The 14,318-nt window shown below is 43.2% G+C and overlaps 1 protein-coding gene across 6 annotated transcripts in view; it reads right to left on the bottom strand.

The window, feature by feature from the left end:
* The window catches only part of SERGEF (secretion regulating guanine nucleotide exchange factor), a 464,594-nt gene that overhangs the window by 299,229 nt on the left and 151,047 nt on the right, over positions 1-14,318 (bottom strand). For all 6 annotated transcript variants that reach the window (XR_012639851.1, XM_074954902.1, XM_074954904.1 and 3 more), the window contains exon 10: positions 12,456-12,492. Coding sequence is in view for 5 of the 6 variants with exons in the window: in XM_074954902.1 (XP_074811003.1) it covers positions 12,456-12,492 (37 nt within the window). In the remaining variant the exon portion in view is untranslated. The remainder of the gene's footprint in view (positions 1-12,455; positions 12,493-14,318) is intronic.

The following is a 14,318-nucleotide window of genomic DNA, read 5'->3' as shown; positions in this document are numbered from 1 at the left end:
GGTTGAGACAAGAATTCCTCTGATGCTATCAGGGAATTCCCTTTTCAAATGCAGAAGTCAACATTTTTATATCTGATCTGACCAGCTACAATATTAACTCAGTAAAATAGACTGGCAGCTTGTCTCTCAGTATCCCTTTGACAAAGTCCCAAAGAGGTCGGATCATTAGTCTTTGTGAGTGTAACCTGCAAAACATGCACACACACACACCACATACGTTTCAATTTCATTCTGATTTTCTATCCCAAAAGAGCAGTGATTAATGCGCCTGGAGCACTGAAAATACTCTATGGAATAGTAACCCAAATCCCACCAACATCAGTGGGCATTTGAATCTCTGTGTTGTATGGCAAGGGGGGAGCGATAGCTCAGTGGTTTGAGCATTGGCCTGCTAAACCCAGGGTTGTGAGTTCAATCCTTGAGGGGCCATTTAGGGATTTGGGGCAAAAACTGGGGATTGGTCCTGCTTTGAGCAGGGGGTTGGACTAGATGACCTTCTGAGGTCCCTTCCAACCCTGATATTCTGTGATTCTAAGGCTAAATATCTAGGCACTTATAAAGCAGCTGGTCACCATGGTATATCTTCAACATGTGCAGGAGCTGCTTTTCAGCCATTTACATTGTAAAGACTTCTTTAAAGCTCCATAGACAGCTAAATGATATATAAGTAGTTCAGCCAGAAAGCAAATTTTGATGGCCAACATATAAACCCCTTCAAAATGACAACAACGATGGTTACTAGAAGCCCTGCCAGGTGCCCTTTAATAATCAGTGAATTTGATTAGTATAGCAATGAGAAGAGACAGCAGGCTGTAACATGACTCCATGTTGGTCTGCCAGGACACCCTTACAATAGAGACCCTAGACTCAGTGGGATTTTTCATGTATAATAAATAAAGTAATAGAATAGCAGGCTGAGCTCCTTGCTGAACACCAATGCCTTGCACTGTGTATGTTAAAGATTCCACCAAGTATTATGGTAGGATAAAAAGAAACACAGAGAATTTATGATTTTCTCCTTGTGACTGCCTGCTGAGTCCCCAGGGACTGAATGTCAGACACACGACAACATCTGCCACTTTGTAATGCTGCCGTGAACATCTAAATAACACTCTCAGCATAACATAGAGATCTGTCTGCCAGGCTGCCCCAGCCTCCCTTCTCTATTGGTGCTCACTCTGCCATAGAAATATGTCTTTCATAATCTGTTATAACAACTCCTGGTCTAAAGCTCTTTACAATAATTTAGGTGGAATCATGGAGCTTATCTAAAAGAAATTGACCTTCTGGATTAAAAGGCAAAAGATTTCAGTGTGAAAACCCTTCACCTTCTTTATTATAAAGATGAAGACTGCAGTGCTGTGGGTGCCAGTTGTCAATGCTACAATTTCAGAGACTATGTCTGGATTTGGATTCGTATTTTTCTCTCACTTATCCCTGACACTCATAGGCAGTGAGTGGCTAGGGCTAGAGTGGGTTCAGTCCCCCAGGCACAGCCCCTTAGCTTGGTGTACCAGGGCCAGGAGGGGGCAGGGCATTGAGGGTGCACACGTTATGGGATGCTGTGGCAGGCTCCCACAAAAGCCAATTGGCCGGAGTGGGGAACTGGTCAGGCCCAGCCCCATGGGACAGGTGCCACTGCTGCCTGCCTCCCTCTTGTGGGCATCCCCTGCCCATGTCCCCTTGGCAGCCAGAGCCCCATGGGAAGAGAGGACCAGGCCCCCCCCCAAGACACTGAGCCAAGTGTGCATCCCCTCCCCAGGTCAAACCCCCACTCCATCTGGAGCCAGGAGGATCTGGTGCCCTGGGGTATGGGGCTGCCCCCATTCTCCACATTGACCCAGGTGAGTGTGCTGGAGAGCGGGTCTTGCCCTGCTGGGTCCGCCAGCACCAGTGCGCCTGCCTCGCTTAGATAGCTTCCTAGAGCCTAGGTAACTTGGAGGGGCTTCAAGGGACAGATGGGGTCTCTGTCTCCACTCCCCTCCAGCCTGGAGGACTTAGGGGAAAGGGGTGGCAGACTGGCTGAGGCTGCTGTTGCAGTATTCCTGTATGACCCTGGCCAGTCCTGGCCCAACTCTTGGGCAGGCGCATAGGGCTAGAAGCCCAGGCCTGCCCCAAGGAGGGGCTGGATGGAGTGCTTGGGAGAGGGCCAACAGGGCCCTAACAAGGCAGAGAGCTCAGGCAGGATCCCGGCACCCTGCAGGATACAGCTCCCACAGGTCTGCCCTTTCCAGAGAGTGTGCCCCTTGTCACTAAGTGTGAAGGTGGGGATGGGCACTAGGGAATTCAGGCTTCCCCAGGACACCCCAGGGAAAGGCTGGGCCAAATCCAACCCCAGGCCCAGTTGGCAGGCCCTTTCCTCCTGGTGCGCCCTCCCCACCAGGCCACCAAGGGACTTCCCCCAGAGCCATCTTGTGCCCCAGCTCCCAGCACTGCAGCACATGGGACTGAGCCCAGCACAACAGCTGAGGGCCCTCGCCTCATGGGCTTGTTTGGTTTCTTTATCACCAGTTCACCTGCTCAGTGGCAGGAACTGGGTCCAGCCGAAAGGGGCAGCGAGCTCAGAGAGAGAGAGAGAGAGGGATCATCCCAAAAGGGAAGTGAACTGGGTGGAGATTTCAGAATCCATTGCTTTCATCCTGTCCCGTTTTCTCCCAGAAGCCGAAACCCAGGCTTTTCACAAGATAGCAGACAGACCTTTCCCAGTAGATTTTGTACTATACTTCTGAAGTTATTATGCAGTTTTCAGTTCAGTAAATTAAAGGAGCCACCAATAATTTTGACAGAAAGATGTTTTCCTTCATTTGCTTGACAAAGCAGATTCTCTCATTCAATTCAAGAAGATATGTACAATATTTTTTTCCCATGCAACTGGATGATTTTCAGTCTCAGTGGGACCAGAAAGCCCGTGTCTTGACATTTATGGGATTGTTTGAATTAAATTTGCAGATAACCATACAACCTTGACACAAAATGTACACTTATCCCTCAATCCAGTGAACATGGACAGGAAAATAAAATGCCTCACTCTGGCAGTAGAGATAAATCTGATCCTTTTTCTGTAAGATACCACTGTACTCTGGAAAGTTAGACACAGGTTTTAAAAATTTGCATTTTGTGCAGCTATCACAGTTGCATGTGCACAGTTAATCTACTGAAAATGACTGGTTAGGCATCTGTTTGGGTTTGCAAATGGCCAATTGTGTATGCAGCCATGGATGCAAAAATTAGGTGCACAATTAGACGTGACCAACTGTGAAAATCAGGCCCTCCAATATCACTGAACATTTTGCCTCATTAAAAAGTAGCTATCTTTCAGGAGACACAGAATCAAATCTTACTTTTCACAGAGATGAAAGAAGGTTTGGAGATTGCATGTTACAAAATATCTCCACTGGCCTCTTCTCCACAGAATTTTCCACCTGGGCACCTCAACAGCCACCAGCAACAACAGAAGCTGTAGCAGAGAAGCTGCCGGGTTCTTTTTATACCTGTGGCATCTGAACTAGCTCAAAGTGGGTCTAGCTGACATGGTGGTTAAAATGCCAGTGGTCACTGGCATCTTGTCTACATTAGACCTCCCACTTCTACTACCACTGGTGGAGCAGCACTGGAGGAAAAATTTAGGGGGGAAATGTTTATTGTAGACAAGGACTTAATCCCTAGTGGACAATCACAAAACCCACTGCAGAATTCAATGAGACCGTCAGTCTTTGCTTGAGACAGACTGAAGGACTGGGAACGTTGTTGTGCCATAGATCTTTTTTACACTAGTAGAACTTAGTGGGAAAGCTGTATTGTGCCTTCCTCCACCACATCCAGCTCTAGTTAGTTTTATTGATCTTAACATTTCCAGAGCACCATTTCAGCTATACTTAAACCTTTCAAGTCTGGTTTTCTACTGGAAACGTAACTTCAATTTACTCTAGCAGGGGCTACAGTATTTTACTTTGTCAGCATAAAGAGGACCAGGGAGAAAATGTGTTCCACAGATACAGTCTTGTTTTAATTGTGCGGCAACTAGTTTAGTTTTGCAGCAGTCCAGTACGTGTGACACTCAATGTCACCATACTCAATGTCAGTAGTTCAACCACTGTGAATAACCCTACAACAACAGATAACCAGTGAACGTTTGCAAGAGAAAAAACAGTTCAAGGGAGATGAATTCAGTTTCAACCTGTAGCATGTAATAAAAGGATCATAAATACTATTCTGATGGTTTGTGATGTCTTCCTATCCAGAACTCTGGAACTATTAAAGAATGGCCCACCCTAGATGGTCTACCCCAGTTTGTAGAAGACCAAGTCATGCTGGGACAGGACTTTGGGGACCAGATCCAGCTGGCATCAATTTCTGTAGCTCTAGTGATTTCCTTTGCAATTCAACAGCTGAGGATTTGACCTGGAAGTTTAGTGAGTGCTATTTGACTATTCATCCTGCACAGACATGATCAATAAACTTCATATTTTATATACTTCACTATCAAGTCTTAGTGCCTAGATTTAAGGAGCTCCTTCAACCTGGGAGTTAGCAGTATGCTTTTAAATCTGCTTTTTAAAAATAAATATTTTCCCTTCTGCATCCTAAAGTCTTGTTGTCTTACTTCCCTTCTTTCTAAAAGTTATATCTCTTATTAAAATTATACAAATGAGGAAAGCTGATTTCTCCAAGAAGAAGCCAAAACAAATTATATTATCTTTTAATGGATTCTGGAAGCCAAAAATACTGCGATCTTATCTTTTAATGGATTTACCTGTTTATAACTCACTACACAAGGAGGATAGAGTAAAATTATAGACAGGTTTCAGAGTAACAGCCGTGTTAGTCTGTATTCGTAAAAAGAAAAAAGAAAAGGAGGACTTGTGGCACCTTAGAGACTAACCAGTTTATTTGAGCATGAGCTTTCATGAGCTACAGCTCACTTCATCGGATGCATAGCATATCGTGGAAACTGCAGAAGACATTATATACACACAGAGACCATGAAACAAAACTTCCTCCCACCCCACTGTCCTGCTGGTAACAGCTTATCTAAAGTGATCATCAGGGAGGGCCATTTCCAGCACAAATCCAGGTTTTCTCACCCTTCCCCCCCACCCACAGACACACATACAAACTCACTCTCCTGCTAGTAATAGCCCATCCCTCTTTGAAACCTCTCTTTATAATGCGCATGATAATCAAGGTGGGTCATTTCCAGCACTAATCCAGGTTTTCTCACCACCACCACCCCCCCCCACACACACACACCCCCCTCCAAAAACCACACACACAAACTCACTCTCCTGCTGGCAATAGCTCATCTTACAATGTGCACAGCAATAATCCAAGTTTAACCAGAACGTCTTGGGGGGGGGGGTTTTGGACACAAATCAGATGTTAAGAATTATAACATTCATAAACCAGTCGGAGAACACTTCAATCTCTCTGGTCACGCAATCACAGACATGAGGGTCGCTATCTTAAAGCAAAAAAACTTCAAATCCAGACTCCAGCGAGAAACTGCTGAATTGGAATTCATTTGCAAATTGGATACTATTAATTTGGGCTTGAATAGAGACTGGGAGTGGCTAAGTCATTATTGCAAGGTAGCCTATCTCCCCTTGTTTTTTTCCTACAAACCCCCCCCCCCAAGACGTTCTGGTTAAACTTGGATTATTGCTGTGCACATTGTAAGATGAGCTATTGCCAGCAGGAGAGTGAGTTTGTGTGTGTGGTTTTTGGAGGGGGGTGTGGGGGGGGGGGGTGAGAAAACCTGGATTAGTGCTGGAAATGACCCACCTTGATTATCATGCGCATTATAAAGAGAGGTTTCAAAGAGGGATGGGCTATTACCAGCAGGAGAGTGAGTTTGTATGTGTGTCTGTGGGGGGGGGGGAGGGGGGAAGGGTGAGAAAACCTGGATTTGTGCTGGAAATGGCCCTCCCTGATGATCACTTTAGATAAGCTGTTACCAGCAGGACAGTGGGGTGGGAGGAAGTTTTGTTTCATGGTCTCTGTGTGTATATAATGTCTTCTGCAGTTTCCACGATATGCTATGCATCCGATGAAGTGAGCTGTAGCTCACGAAAGCTCATGCTCAAATAAACTGGTTAGTCTCTAAGGTGCCACAAGTCCTCCTTTTCTTTTTTCTTTTTAAAATTATAGAGGAGAGGAAGGAAAATTGGAGTGAAAACACATTATGTTTATGCTTACATTAGGAAAACTGTACAACTATTTAACAAAAGCAGTAAACATGTCAGGACCTGTTAATTTAATAAGACGTCTACACTTCTTTGATGCTGGAGGCACTCCATCTTCAAACTTGTACTTCACAATGCAGTAAAGACATGCATATGTTCACAACAACTTCACATTTACAAACTTATATTGCTTGATTATTCTACATCCCACATGTAGTATGTCAAGTGTTGTATTTCAGGATAATTATTCTCTTAGAAAACATATGTTTAGAACATAGCCCCACAGAGAGAAAAATCTGTAATATAGCTCTTCCTCACAAACACACAACTTCCATGCTTCCATGTACAGAAGAAGTCTCATCATATAATTTTTTCAGGGGTTTGAAGGTTTTAGTCCCCCAATCCTGCAAATTTTAAGCCCATGCTGAGCATCACTACTGTGAACATGGTTGTATCATGCAAAGATCATGGCATGATCCATCATGACCTTAGATGTTATTGATCATATCTTCCTCGGTATCATAAGTTTAACACCTTCTCATACAAGGTTAAAATGACATCTTTCATTGTGAACTTCATTGACAACTTTCTGTGAAAATTTCCTAACAAAACTGAAAATGTGAGCATTGAGAGCATTTTGGAAATATAAGACAGAAAGTTGCCCAATATTTACAAATATAATTTTTGGATCCATGTGAAAATGTGAATCCTTGTTCAAGCAAAGGGTCACATGAACATGCAAAAATTCACAGCTGCATGATTTTAATGACAAAACTCCATGTCATGAGATTCCTCGCCCCCACACACAAAAAACATCACTGAAAACAAAAATGTGAACATTTCCATTAAAAAGTTAGCATGAAAAAAATCACAATTTTCCACATCCTAGCTAGTATTTCAAACTCCCAAGATTCAAATTAGTACATGATATGGCAAATCACAGTCTCTCACATTTCTATAACGTTAACGGTCACCTAATGACCAGATTAGAACAGAAGGTCTCCCCATTTACCCAACAACAGCAGTGTGAGATTGGGTCCTTGAAGTGAATAGCTAAACTCCCATTCACTTTAATAGGAGAAGGGTCTACGGCCTCAATTCTACAAAAGATCCACTAAGAGCAAACAGTCCACCTGCGTAAATCTCTTTATAAGACTGGGGCTTATTAACAACCCTATAGGGGAGAGGAGGGAAAAACTTTAATGGAGGAAAAACAGGGAAGTAGTACATCAAATAAGCTACCTATGAAGAGGCACAAAATCACACATGACGATAGACTGTCCATAGTAACATGGAAGGAAAATTAGCTGCCAAATAGACCTATTCAAGACAATTTGCACTATCAACAAGACTAGGAGGAACAATTTCTTCACTAAGTTTAAGAAATTAATGTAAAATGTATTTTCTGGGTCTCAAAGGAAACGTTTTAACTTAAAAGGAAGATACAAACAAAAACACACACCATGTGTGTTTGCCTATAAAGTGCGTGTATGCATGCTTTCAGAATTGAAATTGCTTTAATATTCTAGGGTTTGGGGCTGTTTTTAATTTATATATTTCTTTTACTATAGAAAGTTTATGTTTTTTTTTAATTTGAAATCTATGCAGGGTAAGTGTTTGGAAATCTACTAATAAAGCATAGATTATTTATCAGTGCTCATTAAAGTCTCTATTATAAATGCTATTGAAAAACTGTACAATCAAACATACATATTTATTATAGATTGCGAGATGTATTTAACTAGTGAAAAGGTTGGCCATTTTGAACTAGCAACAAGTTATGAAAGGTTGGAAAAAATAATCCTTTCCACAAAATTCAACCTTTTAACCTTTCAACCTTTTTAAAAATTCACGGCACAAGTAGGTCTTACCATAATGCTTTAAGTTTAAAAAAAAACAGCAACAAAATATTTCTGTTGTGATGTCACAATAAAAATATCCTTAACTTTATGCTCTGAGAACATTCCTACAGAAGTCTGCAGAAGAGAAGAATGAGGGGGGATTTGATAGCTGCTTTCAACTACCTGAAAGGGAGTTCCAAAGAGGATGGCTCTAGACTGTTCTCAATGGTAGCAGATGACAGAACGAGGAGTAATGGTCTCAAGTTGCAATGGGGGAGGTTTAGATTGGATATTAGGAAAAACTTTTTCACTAAGAGGGTGGTGAAACACTGGAATGCATTACCTAGGGAGGTGGTAGAATCTCCTTCCTTAGAGGTTTTTAAGGTCAGGCTTGACAAAGCCCTGGCTGGGATGATTTAACTGGGAATTGGTCCTGCTTCGAGCAGGGGGTTGGACTAGATGACCTTCTGGGGTCCCTTCCAACCCTGATATTCTATGATTCTAAGTCTGTGAGTGTACTCACAGGGCATGAAATTAGGTATGTAAAATCTTTACACAATTGACATTAAATTTACTGCTAGTTGTTTCAAAGGTATTTCTTTTGCCTGCATATTTATTTTTGAGATTATCTCTATGTGGCAGAAGATTATTTACTAAGAGGACATTGGGAGGGACAGGGAGATAAGGTTTAAACCCAATACTTTGCTTTCACTTGCACTGGAGAAATCTGCTACTAGCTAAATTTTCAGTCCATAAATTCAGTGAGAAGCCCAATGTGAGTTTTCAGATTGCTAGTTGGCTTTCAACAGCACCCGAGTCCCTAATCAGCAAGGGCATGTGACAATGAACAACTGGTTGGGGGTGGGGGGTGAGATACCTTCCCATAGTCAGTAGAATGAATCAGATTGAATAGTTCATAATAAGATTTATCATACAAGGGTAATCAATTATATGCTGCGTCCAAAATGTGCTCTGTGGATGGTTTATGAATCTAGAATCAAGACCCCAACATGAAATAAATACCTCCTTGAAAACAGTACATGAATGTGCATCACGTATCAAATAGCCAGTTTTCAAAGATATGCGGTAATGATTCCTGTGGAGGTGAGTGGGAGCTCAAGGGAGCTATTACAGACATTCCATTCATTAGGTGCAAAGGGGCAGTGTAAGGGCATGGCACCCACCTCTCGCAAGCACCCCTTCTCGTCAGATCTGCCTGCGGTCTTTAAATAGTCCTGGCCCTGGTATCTGGCCGTGCCCCCAGGGCTTCCTCCCTGGAAGCAATGGTTTTGCCCTCTTGGTGTACTCCGGCTCCAGTCTCCAGCTGGGCCACTACAGTTCCCCTTCTGGCATTTCTCACTGTCCGGTTGTAGGCCAGTTCCCCAGTACCCTCTGGGGGGACCCAGGCCCACCAACTACTCCAGGTCTCAGCCATGTCCCTTTAACTACAGTGTTTTCAGTTCCCTGGGCCACTTTCCCGCAGCCCCAACCTTCGCCCAAGCTTCACCTTACCTCAGGGCTCACCTAAGTTCAGGCCCAGCAGCCAGCCAACAGCTCTTCCTCGCTGTCCGGTTCCCTGCCAGCACTGAGCTGTCCATGGTGCTGCAGTTCCCTTTGGCCAGGCAGGAGCACCACCCCTCTAACACCAGTAAGGAACTGACTGTCTCTGCTGCTCCTTTCATATGGCCCTCCTGGGCCCTGATTGGCTGCTTGGAGGACTCCTCTACTGTTCCTTTCCTGGGATAGGTATGGCTGGACACCGAGGCCTCCAGCAGGGGGCCTCTGGGCATAGTCCACCCCATCACAGGCAGATGGACAGATAAGACTCAGAAAACCCGTTCATCCAAAGAATCTTTCTCTTCCAAAAAAAAAAGTCTGTACTAAATAAAATGGGCTGCTTGGACCTAAAATGGATAAGTCGTGACCCTATTTTTGTAACACACACACAAAATATTTTCTGATGAAAACTATTATATTCATAGTCTATCTGGGTAACTACCAGACTTGCTCTGATTTTACAGGATACACAAGGATGTATGTTTGGATACTGGAGGGCATGACTCCCACTGATTCCTCATTTAGGGTATGTCTACACTACGAAATTAGGTCGAATTTATAGAAGTCGGTTTTTTAGAAATCGGTTTTATATATTCGAGTGTGTGTGTCCCCACAGAAAATGCTCTAAGTGCAGTAAGTGCATTCACTCGGTGGAGCGCTTCCACAGTACTGAGGCTAGAGTCGACTTCCGGAGCGTTGCACTGTGGGTAGCTATCCCACAGTTCCCGCAGTCTCCGCTGCCCATTGGAATTCTGGGTTGAGATCCCAATGCCTGATGGGGCTGAAACATTGTCGCGGGTGGTTCTGGGTACATATCGTCAGTCCCCCCTTCCCTCCCTCCCTCCCTCCGTGAAAGCAAGGGCAGACAATCGTTTCGCGCCTTTTTTCCTGGGTTACCCGTGCAGACGCCATACCACGGCAAGCATGGAGCCTGCTCAGCTCACTGTCACCGTATGTCTCCTGGGTGCTGGCAGACGCGGTACTGCATTGCTACACAGCAGCAGCAACCCCTTGCCTTGTGGCAGCAGACAGTACAGTAGGACTGGTAGCCGTCATCGTCATGTCCAAGGTGCTCCTGGTCGCCTGTGTGAGGTCGATCAGGAGCCCCTGGGCAGACATGGGCGCAGGGACTAAATTTGGAGTGACTTGATCAAGTCATTCTCTTTAGTCCTGCAGTCAGTCCATACGGATTGCTAGAAGTCCTATTGCATTATCTTCTGCCGGGCAGGCAAGAGATGAAGATGGCTAGCAGTCCTATTGTACCATCTTCTACCGAGCAGCCATGAGATGTGGATGGCATGCAGTTCTTCTGCACCGTCTGCTGCCAGCCAAAGATGTAAAAGATAGATGGAGTGTATCAAAACAAGAAATAGACCAGATTTGTTTTGTACTCATTTGCAAACCGCCCCCCATCTAGGGGACTCATTCCTCTAGGTCACACTGCAATCACTCACAGAGAATGTGCAGCGAGGTAAATCTAGCCATGTATCAATTAGAGGCCAGACCAACCTGCTTGTTCCAATAAGAACAATAACTTAGGTGCACCATTTCTTATTGGAACCCTCCGTGAAGTCCTGCCTGAAATACTCCTTGATGTAAATCCACCCCCTTTGTTGATTTTAGCTCCCTGTAAGCCAACCCTGTAAGCCGTGTCGTCAGTCGCCCTTCCCTGCGTCAGAGCAACAGCAGACAATCGTGCATCTGAGTTGAGAGTGCTGTCCAGAGCAGTCACAGTGGAGCACTCTGGGATAGCTCCCGGAAGCCAATACCGTCGAATTGTGTCCACAGTACCCCAAATTCGAGTCGGCAAGGCCGATTTAAGCGCTAATCCACTTGTCAGGGGTGGAGTAAGGAAATCGATTTTAAGAGCCCTTTAAGTCGAAATAAAGGGCTTCGTCGTGTGGACGGGTGCAGGTTTACATCGATTTAATGCTGCTAAATTCGACCTAAAGTCCTAGTGTAGACCAGGGCTTAGTGTCACAATTAGGCAAATTCCTTGTTTAACACCTTAAAGCCTGAACCAGTAGAGGAGTGTGGCCTAGTGGCTAGGGCACTGGACTGGGACTCAGGTGCCCTGGGTTTAATTTACAGCTCTGCTACTGGCCGATCTTGAGTAAGTCACATCTCCTTTCTCTGGGCCTCAGTTTCTCCATCTGTAAAAATCAGGCTAATGATACTGACTTCCTTTGTAAAAGCACTTCAACATCTACTGATGGAAATTGTGCTATATAAGAACTGGGTATTAATTACTATAATTATAATCATGGGGCTTCAGTCCCAGTGCACATCAGCAGGTATCCTGTGAAGTCAGTAGAAATTCAGGATTATCTTTCCATTGGTGTTAGGCCTAGAACCTTTCACCATTACTATAGGAGCCACATTTAAGTGGAGAGGTACTATACATGCTAAATAAAGCTGGCTGACATTTTGAACATTTTCAAAATTTCAACAAAAACTACAAGAATTTTTCCGTGAAATATTTCACTTAAAATGTTTACCACTTTTTAACCAAGATTAGCTGCTCCTTTGAATTTGAGACTTCATGCTTTAATGGTTCGATTGTAAAATATGTCCTAGGACTACTTAAATTAATTTTGCTGTTACACTCTAACTCCCCTCTCTCCCTTTCTCTGTAGCTAGTCAGCAAGAGCATTGAAAAGTGCTATCCAGGTATCATTATTACCAGTGCTTTTTATATTTCAGATTTCTTTTCTCACCAATACAAATAGATTGTTTCCTCCTTTCTGCTACCATATTCAGCTCTCCCAAGCATTCTGCAATAATTCACTGGGTACATTTTCTTTTAATCTTGTGCTACTTACAAATGAGAAAAAAAAAGCAACCATAGCATTTGATATAAAATTAAGCTACTTACCAACTACTGCCAGATTATGCTCTGAGCCACATGCAATCTGCAAAAGAAATGTGAATGAATGAAAGAGAATCTGCGGACAAGTTTAAGTAGATACAGTACTTGGACCAAGACAAGCACAGCAGGCAATTAAAAATGAGGCTGAAAAACAATTGTGGTTTGTACAATGTAAAATTAAGTTTGAAGTACACTACTGTACATTTCGGAGAAAATTTCATTAGTGGTCTCACTTCATTTGTTAATAAACAGCTGTTTACATTAAAAAAGACAACCAAAATCACAATTGGTACTTCTATCCTTTTTCACAAGGTAGACCACAGATCTGCAAAGACCTTTACATTATGCACTTGTATCAACAGGACTATTTGTGCACATAAACTAAGCACAAGCATAAGTCTTTTGGGGATCAGAGTCAAAGGGAGAAAGATCAGGAATCAAATGGACAATGAAGATCTAATTTCCTTCTCACCCATTCACAGCTACTGATATTTCCTGAACAGCACTGAGGCATATTGGCAGGGCTGTGCGGTGAAGCTTCCAGTGATTCTATCCCCCCTGTCCTCATCTGCAGGAGAGGACATGTACTGCAAAGGATTTCATAATGCAGATTTCATAATGCTCCTTCCACCAGCATTAAACTCAGAATTTTTTTGTAATTTGTATAGCTTAAAGAGCAATGCAATTCTTTTTTTAGCTTGTTTGTTAAAGGCAGCACCACAAACTCACCTGAAAGCAGCTAATTTGGCTGAAATTTTCCCCCATGTCAATTTGAAATGAATTCTGTCCTGATGATCTGTGATAAAAGTGTGATCTATATTTTAAAAGGTTCCCTTCCACCACTCTCTCTCTCTCTCTCTCTCTCTCTCTTTTTCTCTGCCCAGGACTTTAAAGTCAACAGTGACATGTACCCACAAAGCTTTTTTTAATTTTTGCTGCTGCTATGAAGATAGAAAATGCGTGAGCTACTGTCACACATGTCAGGGAATCTCAGTGACCAAGTTCCATATCCTAATTTAATCCCTAATAATTTAATACTCATTCCTTCAGTGGACCATACCCACTGCAGGCAGGTAGTGCTACCTCTGCATTCTTCTGGAATATTGACTGATGGCCGCAATCATCTATCAGACATCATGTGGACTTCACTAGATAAAAGGTTCTTTTAATTACTTCCTTCTAGTTTTAACCTTTTGACCAAGTAAATCACCAGGAAAGGAACCCATACACCCAGTTAATAATAAATCTGGAAATTCACTGCTAATCTCTGAGGTTACTGAACTAACCAGAATAAACTGCAATCAAACTCTACTCTTCTATATAATATTTAAATAAGGATACTAGATTTATAGATTTTTAAGGCCAGAAGGGATCATTGTGATCATGTATTCTGAGCCCGTGCATTGCAAAGGTCATAAGATTTCTCCAAGTGCGTGAAACCCACAATTTTGGGTTGAGCTAGCATACGTCTATGACATCCAGTCTTGAATCATTATGTTAGAAGTAAACGCTATGATCAAGGGTACTGAGTATGCAAAACAGCACAACTATGACATGAAAACACCTTATTATTAGCTAACTAGTAGCTGAAAGCCCATGTTGTGGCAGTAGGACCAAGTAATCCACCATATGTGCAGTCTCCCTCATACAACCAATGAAACTGTTGCATGCAAATTAGCTGCAGAGTAACAATGGTGTCTTGTTGAATTACCTCCGATACCACACTGGTCTCAGACTCTTGGCATTACATAGTGTGGCAAGGCACCTTCTCGGTCTCACCAGCCTCAGCTGTTTTAGCTTTGGTGAGACGGGCTTGGGTAAAACAGTCCTTCTTGGCTGCACAGGGGCAGTCTGTCCTTTTCTCAGCCA

This window comes from Natator depressus, chromosome 6 (genome assembly GCF_965152275.1).
Source record: "Natator depressus isolate rNatDep1 chromosome 6, rNatDep2.hap1, whole genome shotgun sequence".
Lineage (NCBI taxonomy): Eukaryota > Metazoa > Chordata > Testudines > Cheloniidae > Natator > Natator depressus.
This window is presented reverse-complemented; position numbering and strand designations above follow the sequence as displayed.